Raw genomic sequence first — 20,316 nt, 5'->3', positions numbered from 1 at the left:
CTTACACATCAATAGTTCAATACAATTGGGAGCGTGTGAATAAATTCGTTACGTAGAAAATACATTTCTTTGTTAAAATATGGGTTTCTGGATGCAGTCTGGTTGCAGGCAATCTTTCGATATTCTATGCCATTAAATTTACGCGCTTACTCGCGAGACAACGGAGCAAAAACTGACGTTTAATAAATTGAAAAAGTTCGTGAACGCAATTTTTAATGGAAACACATTACATTGCTAAGAATGGTTTTATGCTAGTTGTTTTGATCGATTAGCATTAAACTTATTTGTTAGTTCACACTAGTACGGCTACGGTTTTGGTTTGCGAGCGATTGAAATTCAAAAACGACCCAAGAAAGTATAGCTGGCTACGATAAGAAATATAAGAAAACTTAAATTTTACAAAACACTTACTAAGAGTTAAAGCAATCTAAATATATACCAATTAATCTTGTGGTTCAGTCATTAATTGAAATTGGAATTTCATTATTACTTTAAATCATTAACAATATAAAAATTTGTTGTAAACTTCAAGCTAAGCTTTTAAGCTTCAGTGAGCTCTGCAAACGTTTACATCAAACTTTAAAGAGAAATTTTAGAGAAGAACATGATAAAGAACTAAGAACAGATACAAAGAGAGCACATGAAGAGAGCAATGTGTGCGCTCACTCAGAGATGCGAAATTTTATATTCTTAAAAGCTTTTGCGTTAATTTTTACTCTCACATATATACGGTTAACACAATTATGTCATTTATTCTTAAAATTATTTTGTTTTTATATTTCGATAATTACACGATTATATGCAGAAATGCGCATAAATTAAAAAAAAGTTATTGAATCAACGACTGTACTTAAATTGTATTAAATTTGTTTATTACTACCCCTTTTAATTTTGTTAGTTAAATATATGTACACGAATCCGCAAGCGCTTCTCATATGCTTTGTAGCTTCACCAGAATATCACTTATGCTCTCCACATCTCTGCTGTAATCTTCGAACGGCTGCTTTGTATCCTCGCAACGCGCTATTGTGTGAAAGCGCAGCAGCCTTACGAGCGCCACTTTAATGAGCATTTTACTCAAGCGCTTACCCAAACAGTTGCGTGGTCCATCGTCGAACGACAAGTATGCGCATGCGTGACGTGCCATCACAGCGGCTGCATCGAAGCGTGTCGGGTCGAATTGCTGTGGGTCTGAATAAATGTCTGGATCATGTTGTATGGCATATACCGGCACCAATACACAGGTGCCGCGCTCGATGACGTGCGTGCTGTTCGGTACGTGATACTCGCGGAGAGTGCGCCGAATAAGCAGCTCTGTTGCAGGGTGTTTTCGCAGAGTTTCTAAAAAGGAAATCTATAATTCTCATAGTTGATATTGTATATATAAGTGCATCCACCTGTCACCACCTGATCCAAATAGTGCATGTGCCCCATGGCTTCATAGCTAAAGTGATGCTCATAGGAGTGCAACACACCCACTATTTCCTGCCTTAACTGACGCTGAACTTCTATATTACTCGCTAGTTCATATAGACAGTGCATCAAAGTTAACGCCGAGTTCGCAAAACCTGTTAGTAGTGTGGCAAGTGATCGTACGGCCAAATGCATTGCTTCCAACTCATAACCGAGTCGATTCATATCGCTGCTCTCCGCTTCGTCATCAGCCAGCATATCGGCGAGTAAATGTAGTATATTATTGTTGTTTGCTTTATCTGCATTTCTCCCAATCCTTGTCTTACGAACAAGCTCTTCCAGATCAAGATATTTTTGTGAAGCTGTTTGCGCATGTGTGCACTTCATACACTCAGCATCCACCAGCGATCCCTTAGCTTTACTAGACAAACGCGTCTTGAACTCATGCACCAATAGCTGTTTGATGCGCAAGCGTAACGTCACTGCCGATTCACTTGCGTCATCCGGCTCAACGCCAAAAACACAATTCAGCAAAGCGTTAGCCGCGTAGCTTGTACAGAGCGCTTTTAAGTCTATGGTGACATATTCGCTTTGAAGTAACCCACCTGACTTGCCTTCTAAACACTCAGCTGCCCTAATGACGCTCGGAAATATTTGAGCCATCTTTGCTGACCAAAAACAGGGTGTTAACCTGCGACGCATGGCCTGCCATTTGGCGTTATCTGGGGAGTGGAGTAAATCGTTTTCATCTAAATGTTCTCCCAAACGATCACAGAAACTTGAAAAGTCATCGATGAGCACGCGCGACACTAGATCCAAGTCGAGCACTACTATTGCAGGCGCGCTTTGCAAGAATATACCGACAATAGGCGTACTTGCTTTGAACTTTTCGTAGGCGCTTTGAATTAAGTGTTTCGATCGCTCCTTGCGGCTGAGCATAGCAGGTTTTATATGCGGAATTCCGCGTCTCTCGAAGTAATTAAATTTGTAGCGATAATATGAGTACAGCAGCGAGATCGGTATAAGTATGCCGGAAATAGTGAACGCGTAACGCCAAGCCATATTTCTGCTTGGAATATTAAACTAAGAATTAAATTTTTTTATGCAATTTTTAAAGCTTTAACTTTGCACTGTTTTTTATTTCATTAAACTTGATCACCGCTGCCTCCACAAGCGCCAAAAATCAACTAAGCAACAATTAATATTTGAATTTAATTTGGCCGGTTTGTTGTTATTATTGAAATGTGCTTTGACTTTCGTTTTCTGCTGATCTAATAGATGAGCTCAGTGGGAGACTTGTTAGAACAAATATTGTTTTGGGAGAGAAGCTACAAAGTTCAGCTTATACCAAATTTGCAAACAAAGAGTGAATCTAAAAGAGAGATATCTTTGAAGATGAACACTCACCAAACATATGTGACACAAATTAATCGATTATTTTTAAAAACATTAACGATAGGGTAAAGGCAGGCCATGTCATATATAAATATATATTATGGAGTATTAAACAAGTAATGGCGCTCGCAATCTGGAAGAAATTTTCGTAAATAAAACTCGAAGGAACCATATAACTTATAGATTTTTCTCGTTGAGAGTTCTCTCGTTGAGCTGCCTTTCTACTTTTTGTTTTAAACAGAATTTACTCTAAGAAAATGGTAGAGAAACTTGTGGCGTAAGGCTTATGACAACAGCTGTAGTATTTAGGTTTGAACATATGCAGCAGCATATTAGAAGAACGGAGCTGAATAGAGATATCTCTTCCCGGACAAACCAAAAAATGCCTGTGATAAGCTTTTTTTAAAAATTGTAAAAATGTGCTAAATTAAATGATATACAAGTATACAAGTATGATGCAATTTTAAGCCGTAAGTGTGTACAAGTTTTTCATGCCTTTATCTCATATGTGCTTTACATATCACGTGCTACATATGTTCAAACAAGCTGGTGGCATTTTTCAGTATGCCGTTTAAGCATTTAATGAATTAAGTGTGCAGTACAGCTTATAAAATGATTAAGTACAGAAATGGCAAGAAAATACGAGCGCTCATCAGCTGCAATGCCCCAATAATGAGTCAAAATGAAGGCTTCATGAAAAGCGCAACTTTAAGTGGTACTATAAATGTATTAGCGACATCAAAAGTAGACTTACTACAAAACTATAGAATGCGACTGTTTATAATTGTATGATAATTGTTTGGCGCTCAGAGTTTTGACGGATACTGGGCCGCGCTTCCGCCACGTGCTGCGCTCAGCAATTTGGTGCCATGCGACAAGCGACGCAATTCGTGAAATGAGATTATGCATATGTATCTTAAATATTTTCTAGACCGTCTAACAAAAAAGCAACAAATTTTTGGGAAATTTAAAGATCTACATGATCTACATGGGTTTCGAACCAAACATCACACGTCGCACACCAGCAAACCAAGAACAACGGCTTGCTGCGGATGCCAGAGCGTGGAAAGAAATTTAAGCTCTTCAGTAAGTGATAATATGCGCCCATAAAAGGCTTCACTTAATTGCAGGAAGAGACAGCTCTGCTTCACCACATCTCATCCACACATACACATATACTTAAAACACACACACATGCACATACAAGACTCGCTTACCTTAGCGCTTTACGGGCACTTTCCTATAGCCACAAAGTGTCGTTTTCCGAGCGTAGCATCACTTTCTCATGCCACGAGAACTTTTCGGCAATTAGTTAAACACAATGCGAGTACTTTGACGTTCAACTAAATTACGCAGCTGTGCATATATGTATGATAATGCGCTTGTGTATGAGCGTGTGCATGTGAGTGATAAGTGTGTCTGTCGTTGTTATTGCTGTTTGAATACGGATTGGGTGCTGGAGTGGTGCTTGAACACTCACTGCGCGGAACAAAATGCAAAGGAACAATAACAAATACACGCACATACATCTAAACTACAAAGCGTAATTGTGCAGACATCAGCAATTAGACAGTTTATAAAGCACAATAACAGACATCTACGCAGCGTGCATGTGTGAGCGATTATGCATGCGTGTATTATGTGAAAATACTCGCTGGCAGACACTTGCAGATTTACATGTATGCATATACGAGCTCACATGTGCTTCCGCTTAATCAAGCGTCCGTTTATTTTACTTACTCAGAGGCTCATTTGGCTGCAGATTCGTTGTAGAACAAAATCATGTGCATATGTATGTGACAATGGCAGTTAATGTAGTAGCTGCTGTGTTTGGGTTTCTGCTAGAAATATTTTCAATTCAGTTTGTTTGCCTTTGACTACAGCTTTTATGCGAGAGAAGAGAGACAAATGATAATTTGTTTCCTTGTATTTGTGTTTTCGTAATGGACAAATACCTATATATACATACATATGTAGGGCAAGTACACCGTTGAGTATCTAAGTTTTTGAAATGTCCAAGTAAAAGCTTAGTCTAAAAGATGACTTGAGGGTTGTCTACAGTCCGTCAGTGAAACGATTGGTTGTTAAAATTTTGGAATATTTTTTTTTTTCAATCAGAAATCCCTTTAGTACCTGTAATTTTCTACATTTAATAGTCACGTTGAAAATATTTGGCGCAGAAAAAACCAAAACCCTACGGAGGAGGATATTAAATTTTCTCAATACTTTTCTAATTTAAAAGTGTTTTTGACATAAACTTACTATACGCGCTGTGCAACATCTCAAATTTTCCTTGTAACAAAGTCATTACCGCCTTTGTCATAAAGAAATTAGAGACATTAAGTGTCGGTTTATAAACAAACAAGTTAACTAACTACTTCCTTCAGGGCTTTCGCCTTTCATGTACTTCATATCAACGCACGCAATCGGCACCACATTGTCTACTCCACTGACAGGCAGCATACAATTATTCGCCTAGGGAGCGTTTGGGATTTCAAGCAAACGATTTTCCGGCATACCTAAGCATAAATATATATATTGTGTATATATGTATGTATGCCGAGTATTGACATACCCTGTTAGGAGTATTTGGAAATCAGCAACAAATCAATGCAGCGAAAACAGTATTTTTCCAAATAATGTGGTCACTAAACTAGTCAGGAACTAGTGTCACCAAAAAAAAAATATTATTAATATCAAACCGAATGCATTCCTACAGGGTATTAGGTTCATATCTATTGTGCAGAATTCATTAAAGACTTTTTTGCAAGCGAATAAATAAAGCACTTTCTAACAAAAATAAATTGTGGTGTATGTACGTCGCCTATGCCATTGCCTTACTTCCTTTCTGACATGGATATGAAGTGTAAGTGTGTGTGTGGCACTTTTTGCTTCTCATTTAGCCACACTCCTGGATATCACTGTTTGTTTATACAGAAGATTGATTGTTTATTTGTTTATCTATGAACTTAGCTTTGCAATGAAAACAAAGGCTCCTGCGCTTTTCTTCTTTTCTTTGCGCATTCATTTCGTTGCAAATAGAAAAGTCGAAATTTAGGCATAAAAACAATAAAAATGTGACTTTTTTGCAGAGTAAAGCTGCCGGGCTCAAATTTCGAATGCTTGCGCAACAGCCTGCAAATTTCCTATTATTTGTTGTTTTAGCACTTTAAATTGCGCGCTCCTCATTGCTACATGAAGCTGTGCGTGTACCTTTTTATGCCCACGGGTGTCAAATTGGATTTGTCATGAATGGCCATTGTATGTATTAGTTTAGGCTGTGACAAGCGCAAGTCTGTTGAATGGATTATCGTTGAAATATTTTGACACAATAAGGACATTTTGTGCCTTTTTTGCAAAAGAGATTTAGGGACTTGACTGATGTAAACTAAGCTTATGAAATAAGTACGTGATATGATCAAATGCGATGAATTGTTATGCCTCAACTAGGAAAGAAAAGGAATGCTGTGTAAAATTATGTTTTTATGTGTTTTGAGTAGAGCAGTTTTCTAATTTTAAATGTGCCAGAATGAAAGCCATGCTCTTGTAATATTACATATGCTTACCTAGCGAGTATGCCATTCAATTTTGATTCATTTCCAGCTAACAGACACTTTCATTTATTTCATCCACAATTAAATATTAATGAACTTAATTTGAAATACAATTTATTTTAAATACTTAAATTTCGAACTGTATGTATGTGTGCGCAGGCATTACACTGAAGCGGAAAACGTGTCACCTCTTCGCGTATTGCGGTTGCCGCATTTCTTGTTATTACAACCTTTTAAGTGGTTAACAACTGCCACAGCCTGTCGTTTGGCGCATTAATTACATTCGCGCAGCGTCTGGGCATGACATTACCAGGCTATTGCTAACTGTTTTCAACGCTTACTCTACCTGTCATTACACAATCGAACGAAGCAGAAATGAGTGAGCAGAGGAAAACCAAAGGCGCTTGTTCAGAGTTGCGTAGGCATAATAGATAATAATTTAAAGCGTTAATTTATTTAAGTGAAAGTGCTGAAAGATGAAAACAATATTAATTTTATAAATTTAGCAACTTCAAAAAAAAAAAATGTTTATGAATTTTGTAAAATTTTTGAATTTTCTGAAATATTTGCTTAATGTGCTGCAATAATCGCTTGAAATGTAATGGTATCTTGTAATCCGTAAACTGTAAAGCTCATTACTCACACATGCACGTGTGCAATATTGCGACTTGTAAGCACGAAGCTTTAATTTTAGCTTTAAGTAGACTCTGCGCAAAATTGTTCATTCACAGTCACGTATTTATTTTCGCTTTCATTGCGTTAAACTTTCAACCAAATGACACACATCTGCTTATACGTTGTATGTTTTAGCATTTGTTCGTTTGAATAGAGAAAAATTATTAATGCACTTATTTGCATACATGTATGTATGTGCAACAACGATTGTCACGTTTCAATGCTTTTCGCGTTACTCCAAATTTGTTGTTGTTGTGTCGTTAATATACATGTCGTTCTAGCGTCTGACTTTTGCATTTGCTGCCTAGAAGAGCCCTTACGCCGCGACGGCGTATTCATTGTCTATGCCAGCATTGCCCGACACATCAGCAGTAGAGTTGTGTGAAAGTTCTGCATACTTATGGGCGTTTATAATATGTATGTGTGCCCAAATATTTCTACTAAGTTATGTGTTTGCAGGCGTAAATTCATAAAAAATACGCACGATCATTGTTCATTAGTGTGGCTTTCGTTTTGTCTGATGTCTACATTTCTATGAAGTAATAACAAACTCATTGATATTTGTAGTTGTGCTATATATGACTGTGTATATGTATGTATGTGTGTTTAAATAATTATTACTAAATATGAACGCATTGCTGGTATTCATCAATTCGAAGCCACATATGCCACTCAGTGTATTAGATAACTACATTTCTAAGGTTTGTCTCTCAAACGAATATTCTCTATTGTAAATATTTCAATTAACTTGCGGTATTGCGCTAACAATGATTATAACATTTTCTTTCTCCACTTGTTCTATTAAATTATTCGATTTTTTTTTAAGGTGGTTATGTACTATTTATCAGGAATTTGAAAACTCTTGCAGTTCTTTTAAATAAATTTTAAATTTAAATATTCTAATTACTGCAACGCCTAAATGTATGCTCTTACTTGTCGCAGATTTTCGAAATATTATTCATACGTTTGGAATCCCCTACATAGAACATATATACATATGTTTTTAAACATTGAGTATCAATAATTTATTATGTGAGATTGTTTAGCCTTATATTTAGCAGTTTGCACTCTCTTCAAACGATTTCTAGTGTTGACTAATAGTGCTGCTTAAAAATTTTAAGAGAGGGGCACTTTCACAGCAGAGATCAAGATCAGCAAACTTGTAGTTCTCACAGATTTGAAATGTATTTAAGGTGGAATACGGCGTCACTGCTGTGCAATATGACTAAGAGCTAATTATATATTAGCATAGAAAATATGTACTGGTCTGTGCATATCTTAATGTATAATATGTTTTCTATTGAACAACTAAGAATTTTCCTCTACACACTATTCTAAAAACAGAAGTGTTGCGTAAGGGAGAACATGGACGGCTACTGTGAAAGACTTTAATTAATCTTAAATAAAATTACAATAATTTAAAGCAAATCAAAGCTCTGGCTCAGAATCTGATAGTCATTGTCCAAAATTAGCACTGTGAAAAGTGAAATAGCAAATAAGCAAAAAATTATATAGCATACAATGCCCGTAACGGTAGTGCGATGCTAATTACGGCCACTGTGCCCACATATTCGCTTGTTAAACTCCTGGGAATGAAAAGTCTCTCATCAGGTGGACGCAATGCGCTGCTAATTAACCTTGATTATTACCGAAAATCAACTAAACTCTCAGCAAAAAAGAAGGTGAATTTGCCCATTTGCTGAAGTTCAGCACACATGCGAATGCCGCATTATTGCCAATAAGCATATAATCACATTATTGAGCGAGCAACTCGAGTGTCCGTAATTAACTGGCAAAAATGGGCAAATTCTTATTATTATATAATATTTATGCTTGATGGCATAATTAGTGGCAATGTGCCATCAACAATTTGTGGAAATGTAACGGCAAAACAACACACGTGTGAAACCAAAAAAAAAAAAAACAAATAAGTAAAATAAAAATGTGTGGCAAGGATTTGACACGTAGCTGCCGGAGTTGGCATAACAACTCTTTGGCAGCAGTGCGGGCGCCTTGCCAAAAAACGACAGTCGGCCTTTCACAGCTTCCGGCAAGTCACAGCATTTCAACGCTGCTCGCTCATCCCGCAAATACGCTGTCAATTATCGCTAATCTGTGTGGGTGTAACTACGTGCTAATATGCAACCCTGTATGCGAATTGTCATGGCGTTGTTGCGTAGCGTTGCTGCCTCAGCGCTTGGCGGACTGTCAGGCGAGTAAGTCATTAGCTCAGCTGCCAGCATGTGGCTTGTGCGTGTCAGCAGTTGAATGCCACTGGCAAATACCAAACTGTTATACATCAGCAATTTGTTTAGTTGTACATTTCATACGCTCTAACCGACACCAGTCACGTCAGTTTCAGGAAAAGTGTCGAAATCATTGCGTAGTGGTGTTTCAATCAACATTTAGTGTTGATAGTTGTTGACATGACATGATTGCCAATATTTTAGACTAGTCACATAGCGAGATTGCTACAAATACGGCTCCGCTGTCAATATTTCACACCTTCAACGTCGCCCTCACACTCTCAGGGTCGTTCGATGTGTGTGTGTGTGTGGAAAAAGGATAATCATTGAAGCATGACGTGGTACAAATTTGACTCCAACGCTTCGCCAGCGACCTGTGTGCAGTGAAAAATAGTTTGATGTACTCGTTTAAATAAATCGAATATCAATGCTTAGAGCTGAGCATGCTGCATGCTCACACATACTTGTACTACGACCGATACGTTGGCGTAGCGACACGCGTTTGTCTCTTTTTACTTGGCATTAATATTATTGGCTGTTAGTGATGCTGACACTGCATTGTCTGAAGTCAGTTGAGGGATCAAATGGTTTACAAAAAAAAAATAAAAAAATAAAAAAAAAATAAAATAAAAATGGGGCATTTAAATAATTTAAATGTAATCTTTGTACTAAAAACTAGTTTGGTCAGATGATACTTGCATTTTTTTTTGAAAATTAATAATAGTGTTCGAAAGCTAAAATATAGTGCATCACCTTTCCGTCAGTGACTTTCAATTTCAAATAAAGAAATAATAGTATAGTCAACGCATTAAGGCGCGTTGCTCATCGCTTTATTCTCCACTTGATATCGCTCCACCAGCCTGTAACAATTTGACACACAATTCCTGATGAAAAATGCAAACTATCACTTGAGCACTTTACGAGATATGGCCAATAATTTGTCACAGAATTCCATTGCCAACAGCAGCGAGCAAATTGCAACATTTTTGCGGCGGTTTTTCAATTTTCTGCTCATTAATCAGTAATCAGTGGGCCGCGTGTGGGTGTGTTAGCGGTTCATAGAGTTTTTGTGAAAGTACAAAACTGTTATTTATACAACACACATGCATATACACACACACACATGTTGACCTACAAAACGCATTATTGACTGCGATCGCCGTGCCACACAGCCGTCGAATGATGGAAAGCCGCGCGCTGGCCACAGCTATTGCTTGGCATATTCAATGCGAAACACCCCCATAAATGACACACACTCCGAATGATTGATTGGCTCGCTTAATACTGGCGACTACAGACATATAGCTATACACACAGTTACACTTGCAATATGCATGTGTGTGAGTGCGTGTACGAAATCAAATTGCGGTTTATGGACAATGCAGTGATTAAGTGGTGGGCGGCACAAAGAAGTGTAGTGAGTGAATCATAATGTACTCCTATTATCGGCACTCGTAAGCTGCTTTTGCGGTTTACAGTAAATTTTCCGAGCAGAAAAACGCTTAGCTACGCGACTTTGCCTGCAGGGGATACTGGCAAATATACATGAATGCAAAACGCTCTAACTATGCTCAAGCTTAATTATGAAACACGCGAGCTGGCACGCATGGCAGCCAGCAAATCGACTGCTTGTTCATTTACGGGCAATAAAGTGCACGCAAAGCCACGCGTCCATTAATTAATGTAGTTGCAAAGTTAAACCACATTGCGTATACAACATGGTGCAACACAGTCGGCCATGTTCGATGGGAGTGCATCGCCAATAACTTGCTGAAAACCGTTAGTATGATAAAATAATGCAAAATTATTTCGTTACAAGTATTTAAGACAACTAAATGTGTTTTGAGTTCACAAAAGCTGTCATCAAATAGTTCACCCAAATATATTACTTTTATTATAAAATATATAAAACAGCAAAAAAAAATTATAAAATGTTGCAAATTGAAAATTATGTTTGAGTATAAGTTTAAATTTTTACTTTTAGTAGTCGTAATCTGCCAATTAAAACAGCTTCCAACGCCAATGCTATTTACCCTTCCATCTCAGCGCATAATGTTGCATGCTTGTGGTCTGTGTTATCTGCCGTTTGTATCTCAATGCTATTTGCATACTACTATGCTTTGTAGTCCAAATGCAAAACTCGTTTTGGATAATTAAACTTTACCGAATAATACTGTTGTGGTTTTAGCTTTGTGGCTTTCGCTTAAGCGCTTGAATTATGCAAGCTGCTGCCGGCCTCAACGATCAGTCAGGGAATTTCATTACTTGCAGTTGTTGTATATTGCGATGTACAATAATAAGTATGTAGTAATAAAAATTTGCTGTGTATAAAATTCAAGTGCAATTGAGATTGTGTGAAATGTGACAAAAGCAAAATTTGAGAAGCAAAACAACAAAAAAAAAAAATCAAAATAATAATTATTAAGTAAAGTCAAAAATGAAGGTTTAGGCTTTGCCTTAGATTACTTTGTTACTTTATAGTAATTTATACAAACTCAGCTGTTTTTGTGTTATTGTTAAAGGGGCGGCTTTGTTCTCTTTAAACCAACCAAATCATTAGTCACAACATTTGAAAATAAACAAATTCATTTGCATTTAATTTTCATGTTGCAAAAATGTTGGCTTCGTTAGTTGTACAAATTAATTACGGACGATTTGTATAAATTATATTTGCGAGATATTTTCCTTGGTAATTGAAATAGGAATGCTTATAAGTATGTCTATAAATGTTGTTGCAAAAGCAAGAATGTGAAATGAGGAATGTTGATATGAGCGCACAGACATTAAAGCTTGCTTGCTTGAATTGAGATATATGCAAAACAAACACAAAATGGTTACGATTATATTTCTTACCTTAGGTATATATGCACAAATGTTTAAAGTGATGTATTGCAGTATATATAAGGACTATCTTACTTAAAAATGGCAGCAACAAAAATTTAACTTTCTTATTATAAGTAGCTTTTAACGTTTTGGTGCACTTCAACCCAAGAGTGTTTGCAATTTATACATAGAACTGATATAACAGAAAAGTTTGAAAATAAAATCGGTATTTAATTTATATTTAATTGAAATTACTAGTATAAGTAAAATTACTAATACAACATATGCATTTTATTTGAAATATTGTATATGAAAAACGAAATTCAGGAGCATATTAAAGCTGAAGCTAGGCCAGCTCACTTCATTGCACATTTTCTTCATAAACATATGTACTAGTTTCGTACCTCGCAAATACATAAGTCATCACATGAAGCCAGCGCAAGTTATTGAAACCGAGGAGACTTCAAGTACAAGTCAGTGTAAAGTTGCCTCACGCACCATAAGCAAATTAACGCTGCGTTTAGCAGAAATGTGTTTACGTTCTGAAAGACAAAAGTATTTTTCGCACAGATTTGCTGCAGAAGCTGCACGCGGTGTAGGCTTCGCAATTGGCGCAAATGTGTTGTGCTGTTTTATGGTATGTTGTTGTGAGCGCCGCCTAGTGACACATCAAAATAGCTAATAAATTCAGGCAGCAGCGACACACACAGCATGACAGCGTGCAGAGTCGTCTGCGTCGGAAGTGCTTGCGACAAGCAGAATAAGTGCTTGCTGACTGCTGGTTAACGGCAATGGCCGCGCCAATTCTTCAAGATAAAGAAGGCCGTTTAAATTTTATAGCGGCTTATTTACAATAAGAGTGATTTGTTGCCACTAAAATGTGCGCGACTTCGGCGAGCATGTGATTAATTTGTCGGTCTGTTCCCGCGTCGACAAAAATATGGAAATTGCACGCAAGTGAATTAGGCGTTAAGTGATGGAGCGAATTAGTTGTCAAATTTGTGCGATAGTTTTGATTTGTTGGCGGCATTACAATGTGGAGGCGCGCTAAATATTTTATTGTTATTTTTAGGCGCAATGTTCTTTTGTTTAAATAGTTACATTACAAAAAAATAAATTCGCGTAATTCTTGAATATTTTTCTCTTCTTAATAATTTCTTAAAGTGCTCAGTTTTTTTTTCAAATATTTATGGAATGTAAATATATGTAAATTTCAGCACTTACGCACATATTTTAAATGTCCCAACACTACTTTTGTTGGAGAAAATATAGTATACTATTTTTGCTCAAAAGCCACTTAGCAAAAATAGTTGCAAAAGCAAATAAGCTCTAAACTCATACTTATGCAAAAATTTATTAAAGCAACGCATACAAACATTCACTTTGCTTGTAATAAGAATGTATGAGGTCACAATGATAAAATGCAACCCTGAAATGCTTTGCTTTCGGGAAAGTGTGAGTTTTTACTTACTACCGTATCAGGCATGTCAATAGGGACAGACACAGTAAGTTGTAAGCTGTTATGCACGCGTTTGTGTGTGTTTGTGTGTCCATATATGAATTTGACTTAGTGCTGCTGTAACTGTGATTTTTTTATGATCCGCTGTGTGTGAAAGGGGAATTTCATTTTCACCTAACTTTTTCAAATTTCTCCCGCAATAAAAAGAGAATTATCAGTGTGTTTCCAGCTCTTGAACTACCATATATGTTTTTACTTAAAACTTTATGGTCAAAGCTGAGTTTTGTAGCAACATACTCAATGTCAAATGTAGCAAATGAAGTGAAAATATCTGCTGTGACTTTATAGTGGTCGACGTTCAACTTTCACCTTGTTATTAGTCATCATCAATTGTTATTAGTCAGTTGCCAAGTAAAATAAAATCGTTTAATAAGTAATGTGTCTTTATTGAATTCTTGTAATAGTTGTGAGTAATGCTTAAATTAGACGTGTTGTTGAGTGTCCTGTACCATTGATGCCCCATCACTTACAAAATTTAATTCGATTTAGTTATGAAAGAAAAGAAATATAAAGTAAAGGTTAATTTCATGCAAACTGTTACACCATTGAGGCACGGAGATATGTCCGAACTTTATTAATAGCCTTGTGCTATGTCAAACATGAAAGTGAAACTCTTGAGCTTTTCTAATTGACTGCCAATGAAAGTTTTCACTCATCTTTGTTTGTATTTGCGTTTGAGGCCAACGGGTGAAATATTGAAATATCAATTAAACAAGACAGCTAGTCAATATGCAAAGTCATATTTTAAACATTTTTCAATTATAAAGTATTTTACTATAAAATAATGAAAAAGGTGCTTTACTTGTAGATATCAGTTGCATGGTTTGGTGCTCGACTTAATTGCAAAAGTTCATATAGTTCGAAATGGAACCACTGGCTGCTATTCTTATAGGTATAATATTCAAGCATTTCTAAATTTAAGACAGTAGCTTAGAAAAAATAGTAGCAAAATTTTGTGCGCGTAAATTAAACAGCGCCATTTTAAACAAATTAATAACAGTGTTGCAAATATGTAGTGATTAAGCACCGTTGCTTTTGATTGATTTTGCTGCATATATTTTAAGTAATAAAATAATATATACTCCTCTCAAGGTTATTATAAATTGTTAAAGCAAACTTTGCCTATAATTAGGCGCATTGTAAAAAATAAATGATTAGTAACATTAGATGAAGTTTTTATCTACAACTCATGGCTAAACTGCAATCATGCAACGAAGTTCCATTTTTGTTAATTCGTGCTTGACCAAAATTTTTGTAAATTTACAATAGCATATATCTAGATATTTTAGTTGTGATTAGCCTCACCAGATTTGAAATACGTTTTAATTGCTCACAAATACACATTTTCTGCCATAAACAAGCCCTCTGCCGCACAAAAATTCATACTTAAAATTTACGCACTAAACTTCAGCATCCAGCATATTGATTGCCTGCAATATGTTGCCGGGCTGACATGTGACCGATCAGTCCATGGTTTTATGTTGGATTAAAAAATCCACTATCTATTGAAAACAATTGATACAAAGCAACAAAAGCATTTAAGCAGCCGAACTAGGAAAACAATGAGAAAAGACTTAGCAATTGTGAGCTTTTTTCAGTCGCCGCACACCCCAGGCAACTCTGGCAATTTTGCGCGCACTCCACATCCGCACACGTCAATCGGTGGTAAAACCATATCCTTAGGTGAATATCAACTGATGGCATGGCAAACTGAACTTGACACGCGCTTAGTGAGGGCAAACGCCGAAATAAAATACAACAAAAACATCTAAACACAAATATACGCGTATATGCTAGCAGCAATAATCACATAACAATAAAAGCTTTGTATTTGTTTGCGTGCGTGCAGTTGACGCAGAGCAGCTGTATATTGCCACCAAGTGTTGTGAGTGGCGCGGCACAAGTGAAAGGTGAAAGGGAAAGTTGTTGGTCACGTAGGCGTCGCGCAACAAAAGCGAAACAGCGTTTCATTTATATTGTTGTTATTGCTATTGTTGCCAACGTTGTGTCGTGCTTACGACTGTCTGCTTTTTATTATTGTTGTGCGCCCTTGTAATCCCTTAACAAATGCGTTTTGTAACGCAACACGACAGATTCCTGCAGAAAACGTTGCCTCCCCCAGCCGCAACAAGCGCAGCAAGAGAGCGCCGCAGTGCGAAAGCAGCACTGAATAGACGCACGACTATGAGTCTATGAACCACACTGTTATATGGTTGAATGCAGCACTGCCGCGCTATTCAGTGCTTAAAACGTGCTGCGCCTATGGTATATTTCGTGCTGGAAAGGTCAAAGCGTGCGCGCTCGTTGAATGCTGAACACCGAAAATACAAATGTGATTCCATGGAATGTAAATGTTGACTGATTAATGGGATTATTGGCAGGATTTCGTCAAAAAGGATAACAAACCAAAAATGTGATTTGATTAAACTTTAACGAGACAAACCCGGCGACGCCACAGTGCCTGGCGAACTGCGGGTACACTGAGCGCACCGAATGATGCATTATCTCGCTGAACTGCGCAGCAACTGGAAAGGAAGCATCAATCGTCAAAGTATTTAATGGGATTACAATGCTTGTGCTCATATTTACGCACTTATGCTGTGTAAGCGTGCGCTGGCAGCTGTTGTTATTCGCAGCACCGTCAAATTGAAACAAACAAACATGGCAAGCGAGAGACAAAAGCAAGCAAAGAAACAACTTGTGCCAGTCGGTTAACAGTGGCGGTAGTAGAGGCGCAGGGCAGGCGAACGCGGCCATTAAGTGAAGTGGAAAATTGTGCGTGGCCAGCAGCAAGAAATACTCGCTGCCTAATGCCTTGTTAGCGCAGATATTACTGTTGTTATTTGACGTTATCGCCAGTGAACGGGCGTGCAGGCGAGTTGCTGGCACTTATTTTGCGCCCTAACAAAGTATTGTAGTATAGGAGTTGTAGAGCGCGTAGAACGCCGCTTGTTTTGGATTTGCGCTGCTGTTGAGTAATGGGCACTTAAGTGATTGCCGTAAATTTTTAATACGCTTTTATGTAAGTGTTGCGCATATGCATAAGTAGAGCATAAAGGGGTGTGAACCAGGCTGCCAGAGTGCGAGAAAATTCAGATAAGAAAATGAAGCAAATGAATATAAAATGTGTTGTAGGCTTATAATATTTACATTTGTATTAATGCATATATTCACATATCTATGCGCATAGCTGCTTTGTACTGAAAACTTACGAGCGCTAATTCCTGATAGTTTTATTAATGTGAATCCTTCTATATATTTAACAGCTACGCTTGATTAAGCAGAAAGTTACCACTTTACATTTTTTTCTTGCATTAAAATTACTGCTCCTTACACGCATTTTTAATAATTCGTGGAAATCCATATAACGGCGTTCAGTTGAGTGTTCTTATACAGAGCAGTTATATATTCTCTCACTGCTGCCGCCCGTAATATTGCAATTAATTATTTTTCTCTTGCAACACATTGTGTTGCAACCACATACTTACCGTTAAGTAAAAACCGATGCTGCGTACAAAGAAAATATATGACTTTTTAATTGGTGCCGACTTGCCGGGAATTTCTCGCATCCACACCACTACCAACCCGCAACACAAGCCCTTGCGTTGGCATTCAGAATGCATAAACAAGAGCGCACATATAGTAATTATAAATTTATATGCTTGCACTTGAGTGCATTACAATTATAGGCTTGACCTCATGCGGTGTCTGCTGCTGCGACTTTTTGTACGCAAACTTAACTGTAACAACGCTTTACGTTCATTTCCGCAGCTGAACGCTTTCTTTGCCAGCCAACCAGTGTGCTCGAGGCATAATTCTCTAGCTCCTTGTTTCCATGTAATAAATTATGCAGCCTTTGTGATTCGCCGAAAGTTGTAAATGAATTTCGGTTTTTTAAGCGCTTAATGTGAGCTTATATTATATATAATATTGCGAGAATGTGGTTGGGTGTGATGGGTGAAGACAGCGTATATTATGCAATTTATGCTATTTGTTTTTTTTTGCGCTCCATTTTTATATTGCTCATTGCAGTTCTTTAATTAGTGCTGGCAGATTGTTGGTGGCAAGTTGTCAGGTTGAAAAAATTTTAGGTTGACTCACCGGTTAAGCGTTCGCCAATTGCAATATAATTTCTGGCAATTATAACTATCAATAAATATAATAATTCTTAGCAAAACAAAAAAAATACTTTTAAAAAACTTTAATATAAAATTACAGAAAACCTTATATGCAAATCTTCTTGTCGAAATCTGCTTAATCGCGTAAAAAATTTGCTTGCAGCGCTTCTGTAAATCACAGCTCACACTTTAATGCCCACATTTCGAGACATTTCAAGCTTCGGCTATTAACCTTTAAAGCACATAAATTCCACTTAAGCAATCACATAAACTCCAGTGACACGACTAAGCCGCACGAGTTAAGGAAACGAGCATACACATCTCTGCATAAGCAATGTAATGCGAATGTAATGATTACACGTGAAGCACATAGCAGCGAATGCACTTCAGCAAGCGTGCAACTCGTGCTGCCGCCACATTTCACTGGAGTTTTTTGCCTTCTTCTCTACGCTGTCCTGCCCATAACGTACTTAATAATTCCACCGCAGAAAATGCGTGCGAAATGCGGTGAGAGTTGTGTTGTGGTTGAAATCCAGATGTTCGTCCTTATGTTGAGTAATGCAGAAAATATTTCAGTGCAGAATTCTCTGCAGGATTTAGTGAAGTCGCGCATTGCTCATTGATATGCAATGTGCTTGTCTAATATTTTACGGGTTCATTGATGCAGTCATAGTACATATGTAATTCGTAGATTGGGAGAAAAGGAGTTTTAACAATAAGCAATGTTGTCGATGCGTACTAGATTTGGTGTATTACTTTGTACTGAGAATTTTGAAATATTGGTGAAATACTTGTAGGAAAGAAAAAGCAAAAAAAAAAAAATTTTCGTTGTTAATTTTTTGTTTTAATTTTACAAATCAGTATTTTTTAACGCTTCATTTTAAATAAACGTGTTTTTTTTTTTTAATTTTCACATATTCCTTACACTTTTGTTTAGCTTTTACTTAGTATCACTCATAAACTTAAGATATTATGCAAAATAAACAGCGCACGTGCTTCTTTCTGTTAAAATTTCCCTTTACTGGCGGCAAATCATTTCGCTTTTTTAACATAGTCTCACATTCTCTCTCAATAACACTCACTTGCGTGCACAAAGAGAAGTACTGTTTTCCGTGCTCTCTACTCTGTTGTGCGTTACAGTAGTTGCTGCTGTTAGCCGCGATTTAAGACAGGACACAGCATCTAACGCGTTGTAAATAGTTTGTTTTCAGCCTTGCCACAGACGCGGACTCCGCACCAGCAGGCTGCGTTGCGCGCTTACAGCATCCCGTCGTCACTTACAACTCAACACATTCAGTGCTTATCGGTCTTCCGACGCAATCGGACGCGTGAAGCGGGAAACCCCGAACTTTAACACAGAGCATCAGAAGACTTATTAACTAACTCAGAGTCTAACAATGACTTGAGGGTGCTGCTTCTAACGCACATTGTTATACAAACATTTGTACGAATAGCGTGTTTGTATGTGTGTTTGTGATTCTAAAATCCACCTTTGTTGCACCTGTTGTTGTGTGCAGTTGCGCGTAATTTAATGATAAGCGACGCGTGTGTGGCTTTCGATTGTCTGAATTTATGTGATACTCGCGTTGGTTACTCATACGACGCGGCGTCTTTGTGTGCACTAAATTGAAGCGACATTTCCGCTAACCGCGACCGGTACGACGCGCGGGTGTTTGCGTCTCCGCTTTTTATCGATAAATTTGTGGATTTATGGCGTGTTCGATCTTTTGTGAAAAGTTGTAAAATTTAAAGCATTGTTTGTGCATGACTTGCCATCGTGTTGGCGGAGCGTCGGCTGGTCGAGTGCCGTCGTATTGCAATTTAGAGATTTCCGTTTAGTGCAAAAACACATTACACCTTCCTTAAATTGCTGTATTCGCGGTTATACAAATATAGAGCCATAAAAAGAATGCGTTGGCAGCTTAAAGAATAACTGCAACTGCTTTCCACATGGTTACCGGCTATTAATTTATCATTACTAGCAGCACGTAAACCTTTAAAGCATTTTGATTGCAGTGTTATTGTGAAATTTTTAATATAAAGTAGAACGTGTAAAAGCGCAGAGACTTCAAAAAACTGGCTTAGAATCAAAAATAAAAAAAGTTATATAAATTTAATATAGTATATATATTATAAATATTTAAAAAAAAATTAAGTAAAAATCCAATCAAATTAATAATAAAACATTAAATAAATTTTCGATAAATAGTAGAAAATAAGTAAAGAATTAAATTTGTTTCGTAAAAAACATGCTAAAAATATTTAACCAATTTATAAACGTTTCTGCAATTATATAATATTGACAGCTGATAACCTCAGTAAATTAGCTGTTCGTTCCAACTTTGTTACCGCAGATAAAATATCAGAGTAAATCTAACACAAGTTAATTGTTAATAAAAATTGCTAATCAGCAACTATAAATATTTTTAAGAATAAGCCACTAAGTCAGTATCATGTTGTTGTTAAGTGTTGAGCATAAACAATTGCTTTAATAATACTACAAATAATAAAAGTAAAGAATATAATTGTAAAGAAGTATAATAAAGTGATTGCAGAATTTATTAAAATTATTT

General features: G+C 36.9%; 1 protein-coding gene across 1 annotated transcript; it reads right to left on the bottom strand.

Annotated features, from left to right (window-relative positions):
* Positions 1 to 850: 850 nt before the first annotated feature.
* LOC106620238 (probable cytochrome P450 6a13) lies at positions 851 to 2,596 on the bottom strand. Its single transcript, XM_014238670.3, has 2 exons — positions 1,398 to 2,596; positions 851 to 1,341 (listed from the first exon to the last, which is right to left on the bottom strand). The coding sequence occupies exons 1-2, from the start codon at positions 2,473 to 2,475 to the stop codon at positions 932 to 934; spliced, it is 1,488 nt and encodes a 495-aa protein (XP_014094145.2). The 5' UTR covers positions 2,476 to 2,596; the 3' UTR covers positions 851 to 931.
* Between the last annotated feature and the right edge of the window lie 17,720 nt (positions 2,597 to 20,316).

The sequence above is a fragment of the Bactrocera oleae genome, chromosome 4 (assembly GCF_042242935.1).
Source record: "Bactrocera oleae isolate idBacOlea1 chromosome 4, idBacOlea1, whole genome shotgun sequence".
Lineage (NCBI taxonomy): Eukaryota > Metazoa > Arthropoda > Insecta > Diptera > Tephritidae > Bactrocera > Bactrocera oleae.
The sequence above is the reverse complement of the archived record's forward strand: the minus strand, read 5'-3'. Positions and strand labels throughout refer to the sequence as shown.